We start from the raw sequence: 6,000 nt of genomic DNA on the forward strand, positions 1-6,000 counted from the left end.
CTGAACTTTCTTCTTCTTCTTCCTCTTTGTCTTATCATTGTCCTCTTCATATATAAGACAGTTTTCACTGTCATCAAGAGTGTTAATTTTGCCGCACTTTTTGAAAGATTTAACAATAACATCTTCCCTCTTCCTCTAGACCATGACTGTTTTATCCACTGACACACTTGTTTGATTGTAGGTCATTTTAAAGCTCCCTTTGCCATTACGTAGTAAATGTTCTCGGGATAACAGGAAGTTCTGTATTCCCTTTTCTCAATTTCTCTTTCGTAGAATTTTTCAAATGACTACTAAATTGATCTAGCACAAACAGAGAACTCCTCTTCAATAACATACATTTCCTTCTCTCCCACACACTGTTAATCCATAATTTCATACCAGCCTCATCCATCCAACCCCTCTCATGAACGTGAACACTACCAACTGGCTTATTTTAGAAGGTTTTGGCAGTCTTTTGAGCTTGAGAATAGTCACTGGATTAAGTCAGCACAACATGAAAGAACAACAGTGTAGTGCATGTTTTTCTAGTCCACTTGTTTTTATAGTTACTGTTTTACCACCTTTCATGGCAACAGTTCTGTTACTTGGCACAGAAAGAGGAGTTTCACTCATATTCGCTATAATAATAAAGGACGGAAAGATAATATTTCGCTTGCTGCGTTATCCGAGATATTTTGGTTTTAGTTTACATGCTACGTCCATGACGCTTCATAAACCTGTAGCACCAACCACTCCCTCTAAAGTCTGTTAAGTTCCACTGTAGCACTAGCCTACACACGTGTATTTGAATTATTTTTGTATCAATTCCAATGCTATTTTCATAGTGTCCTTGAATCCATTTCAGTGTGTCATCATCTAGGTTTGGCCATTTTGAATTCAGTCCTCTATCTGCACATTTAGTCTTCCCCATTTTTTTCAATTCTTCTTTACTAGCATGCCAATCATGATCCCCCCCCCCGGTTGGTGGAGAGCCGAAACGCCATATACTATTATTTTCAATTTATAGCCCACATCATATGAATACCTTTTATTTTTTCCCCATTACGAAACTAGCTACTAACAAAAGATATTGTACTGTTACCGATAACAAGGATCACTTTCAATTCAAGTTCACTGGCAACATACACCACAATGATGTATCATAAGCTAGACAGTATTCTCAGTTTGTGATGGCAGGATGAGAGGGAGATTGTTCTTGCAAGTTTGTGAATCCCCGCAACTCATGTTTGTCACATTGGCGCACTGCTGCTGCCAGTTGAATCTAGTGTTGCCAGATAGATGGAGGTTTTTCATGGCATCGATTATATGGTCATTTTTTTAGACTGTTGAGAATATTAAATGAAACACTGTACATTTTTATATTAATATTGAGATAAGAAGTGCCTGAATTTTCGAGGCAATTTTTCGAAGGAAAAGTGTGTTTTATAGTCCGTAAAATACAGTACTCCAAATGAGGGCTCTTCACACAGGCACCACCCAGCCAGAGCAAATGTCATCCAGTGTGATGGCCAGTGACTGGAGTCCCAGTGCCCCCAAATGGATAGGCAGCTATTCCTCGGCATGCACAGGAAAGCGACAGATCAGGCATCAAGAGTGCAATCATTGTGCAGTCAAAGGGCTACCTTTGTACAGGTAACCAGTGACCTACCACACGGACTAGCTACCATGCTGTGTATTTGGCGACCTTACTTGCACAGCCTGCACATCCTGTAAAAGGAGTTTGACAAGGTGGGGGTCAAACCCTTATGTGGGGGCACAAACATTAGTTAGCTGACATGTGCAGGTTGAAATAAAGGGAACAAAGTGAGAGAAGCCATACCCAACATCCGGAGAGCAAGCTTGGTCGTAAGCAGGGAACCTATATCACTAAATAGCTAAAACTGTGCACGATTTCAGTTGCAGGTTGCCTATATAACAGTTTCCATGTGCAACACAAATTTGATTTCAGTAATTCATATAATTATTGACCAAATTTAAAAATTTAAAATGCTGTCCTAATCTACTGTTAAAGTTTTAATACAATAAGACAAATATTAAAATTAGAAACCGTGTATATGCGTCTTCAGGCTGTGTAACTCATGGAGTGCAAATTACCCAGACATTATTCACCCAATATTACAGAAAGGGAGCACTTAGCAACTTCCTACAAACTTTAAAAATGATCTGAAGCAGTTTTATAGATGGGTGTTTGATTCTTTTATGAACTGGAGATGAGGGCATTACTGGTCTGTCCTAGGCAGTAAGCCAGAGGAAAGATAGATAGTGAGAAAGTAAAATTGCACCACAGGAAAGGAAAAAGTAATGCAACAGCTTGGGACTGCCCGCTCACCATGCACATACTCAAGAGTTGTGAGCCCCCTGAGGATAACACAAGCAGATATTATGCAGAACTGATTGCAAAGATACTTTAAAAGAAAACTGTTTGAAATTAGTCCCTTCACTTAGTATTTTTAGACGTATAGAAAAGCCTATGATAATACACCTTTATGCAGTTTGTGGATGTGGATTGTCAGGTGTCCAGCTTTAGTCAGGCATGTCCAGCCAAATGTATACAAGTCCAGCTTTTATCGGGTCGTATAGCAATGAAGTAGAGAATGCACAAATAAGGCTCACGTCAATCTAATGACATACAAGTGAAGAATAAGTATAAGAACGGATAAGGAGATACAGCATAAGGATCCAACACTCTATGCTATTTTGATGCCTATACCACTCTATGCCATTCTTACATGTTCTTCATACACCAAATGACGATGTTTTCACCTATTTTAACATAAGATTATCTTAGGAACAAGACTGAGCAGTTAGTTGCTAGATCATAAGGCTCTTCACCTGTGATCTTTTAAGCGCATTTAATGCTGATCTCCTACTATCATAATTAAGGCAATTCGGAACATCTACAATCCCTTACCAGGATTTAAAGTTATTAAGGGATTACATCAGGGATGCAGCCTATCACCAACACTTGGTAAAATATGTACAAAGAAAACACCGGAAAATTGGAGGAAAAAATGTAAGAACATGGGAATTCCAATACGTGGTAGTACTATATATCCACTACAATTTACCGATGGCCATCTAATTTTGACCCAAAATGAAGACATTGAATATATCACCAAGGATTTAATACAGGATTAAAAAATAGGTCCTCAGGGCAACACAGATAAAACAAAATGCATGATAACATGAGGAATAGATCAATAATTGACACTAGAAGAGCTGTAATGACTACACATACTGAAGAGTACAAATATCTGTGAATAAATACCACACAATATGGTAAAAACAATAAGGATATTAATTCAAGAATAAATGCTGGAAAGTTCCGTATTAGAACATTAACTGTACTGAGGTGAACAGATTAGAAGCACAAAAAACCATTGCAAGCATTATGACACAAGGATCAGAAGTACGGGCAGTTAAATCCCCATTAACGAAAAGATAGATAGCAACTTTGATGTAGGTTTGGAGATGGTCTGCACAGTTATCCAAGTGGGAAAGAGTCAGAAATAAAATCATCAGGAAGAAAATGAATGTCACAAATTCAATTATTGATTTAGTCGAAGAAACCCAAATCATATGGTATGGACACATGAAAAGGATGAGAGACGAGATATGGATCACAGAAGGGGAACCACTGAGAAGATAAAAGTAAAAAGGCAGACTGCATCCTACCCCCCTCCATATGGATACAAGGAGTACTAACATTAATTATAAGAACTGCTGAACAAAACAGATATGCACAAAGAAGATGAAAAATTAAAATTTATGTGTAACTTTCGGTGACCACGAAAAGTAAATACATTGCAAAATGGGTAAAAAAAATCTTATTTACTATATTTAAAGTTACTTCAAAATGTAATTGGGGAAGATGTACAAACTGCAACTTTTTGTCTGAACCTTTCTGTCACCCTTCAGTCACTCAGTTTTTAATTATCGAGTTGTAATCTACGGAAGATCTATAGGAAATATTTGGGTAACATGGGCACACTGGCCCCATATGCTACCTGGTAATTGGCATTCAACCGACACTTTGAATCATCAGTTTCATGTATGTACAGACAAAGTTGCTAGTTGTACCTCAATTAGTCTACAAGAATACAATCACCACTAAAGATCAATGCTATTTTCTCAAGGAAGATATAGAACTCTATTAGTCTAGCACATTGTGTCAGCCTCTTGAAAGTCACCTGTTGTTGACTATATTACAAGATGACAGTTTTAATTTTAAATGGCCAGATTTTCAACACGTAAATTTTGTTGCATATAAATCACAGCTGAGACCAAGTTAAAAAGACATACCTCTTCTCATTCTCTTGAGAAAACACATAGGAAAACTTACTCCTAATTCTTGGCAAATAGGCTAGCTATTTTTGATGAAGCACTTAAGGAAACTGAGAGGCTGCCATGGACATCCTATTTTATAATGCATGTATTTTATAGTGCCCCATATTTTCTAAATATTAAGTGTTATTCACTTCCAAATGCTCCCTGGTGGCGCAGACTATAAAGAAAAAAATAGGTCTATCTCAACTGTAATTTAGCTGAAGTTATAAATAGGACTGCCACAGTACCACTTATTTACTAAGTCAGATACTTTTACACTTCTATGCGATAGTGGACAAAAGGCAGACTGTGATAATGTGCAATTTGCATCCAAACATTGCCACATATAGAGCACGCAAAATACTACACCTTATCCTGACACAAAACTCAAAATAAATAAATAAAACTGAGCGTGTGTGTGTGTGTGTGTGTGTGTGTGTGTGTGTGTGTGTGTGTGTGTGTGTGTGTGTGTGTGTGTGTGTGTGTTTTTTTGGTAACCACAAAAGCACGTGCAATTGTGTCACTTTTCTGAAAAATTTGACACCTGCAATATAAGATGCCACTGTAGAGCAGCAAAATTAGGGGTACGAAAGATTCAGCTGCCTTGAATCGCATTTTCTTGTTTTAATAAAGTGCATACGAATTCTTTTTCGCTACAGATCATGTACTTATGGTGCATTCTGCGGGTGACTCTGCTAATTGGTCAAAATGGTGATTTTCGAGAACACATCTGCTATTGCCTTTAATTACGTCTGATCTTGAACAATTGCAAGATCAACAATCACACAACTCCTACAGTTTCAGGGTCAACAATCACACAACCGCATCTAAAAATGTAAACCCGAAGGAGATGATCCGGTAAATATAATGTATAGATAAGTACGATCCGCACTGCCTCACTTCTTACTGTAAGCAATATTTACTTCACACCAATAATAGACTGCTATTTGCGTAACCAAAACTGCACGTGATATGCACCACACATTTAAATGCCATATTTTTGTCATCCACTAATTTACCATACCTCGAACGAAATCCCGTAACTGCTCCGGTGTAATGTTTCTATATCCCATTTCGTTGAGGTGAGCCAAGACTTCCTTCGGGTCTAAGTGTACTTCCATACTTTACTTAAAATGTTGATTTGATTACCAAACGGAATATATCAATTACGCTAAACAGTGTATACTTCCACCAGACGTCCTACATGTTACACTTGAAATTTAAATTTGATTTGTTTGTGCATGAGAAACGGATGCGATTTACAACCAGTAATACCAACACATGAATCAAGAAAAATCATACCCCGAAATGGCTCTGAGCACTATGGTACTTAACATCTGAGGTCATCAGTCCCCTAGAACTTAGAACTAATTAAATCTAACTAACCTAAGGACATCACACACATCCACGCCCGAGGCAGGATTCGAACCTGGGACCGTAGCGGTCGCGCGGTTCCAGACTGAAGCGCCTAGAACCGCACGGCCACCAAAGGGCGCCTACCCCGAAATCTAAAAATTTATCTGAATCAATGGGGTACATGATGCTCTGAACATATGACATTAAAAATAGTTGTTACCAGTCGTGCAGATAAGTATGTTTTTCCTTTAACGTCAGAAACTAGGGCGTTCAAACGGGCTCGAGATTTCCCGATACGGCACAGCGCTCGGTAAAGTA

At 38.2% G+C, this 6,000-nt stretch overlaps 1 protein-coding gene across 3 annotated transcripts in view; it reads right to left on the bottom strand.

The window, feature by feature from the left end:
• The window catches only part of LOC124619566, a 68,501-nt gene extending 62,898 nt beyond the window's left edge, over positions 1–5,603 (bottom strand). For 2 of the 3 annotated variants that reach the window (XM_047146056.1, XM_047146054.1), the window contains exon 1: positions 5,351–5,603. In XM_047146056.1, the coding sequence (XP_047002012.1) occupies positions 5,351–5,447 (97 nt within the window). In that variant the 5' untranslated portion in view covers positions 5,448–5,603. The remainder of the gene's footprint in view (positions 1–5,350) is intronic. The other variant, XM_047146055.1, reaches the window with a different exon arrangement.
• Positions 5,604–6,000: the final 397 nt, after the last annotated feature.

Source organism: Schistocerca americana, chromosome 6, assembly GCF_021461395.2.
Source record: "Schistocerca americana isolate TAMUIC-IGC-003095 chromosome 6, iqSchAmer2.1, whole genome shotgun sequence".
In the NCBI taxonomy this organism is placed as follows: Eukaryota; Metazoa; Arthropoda; class Insecta; order Orthoptera; family Acrididae; genus Schistocerca; species Schistocerca americana.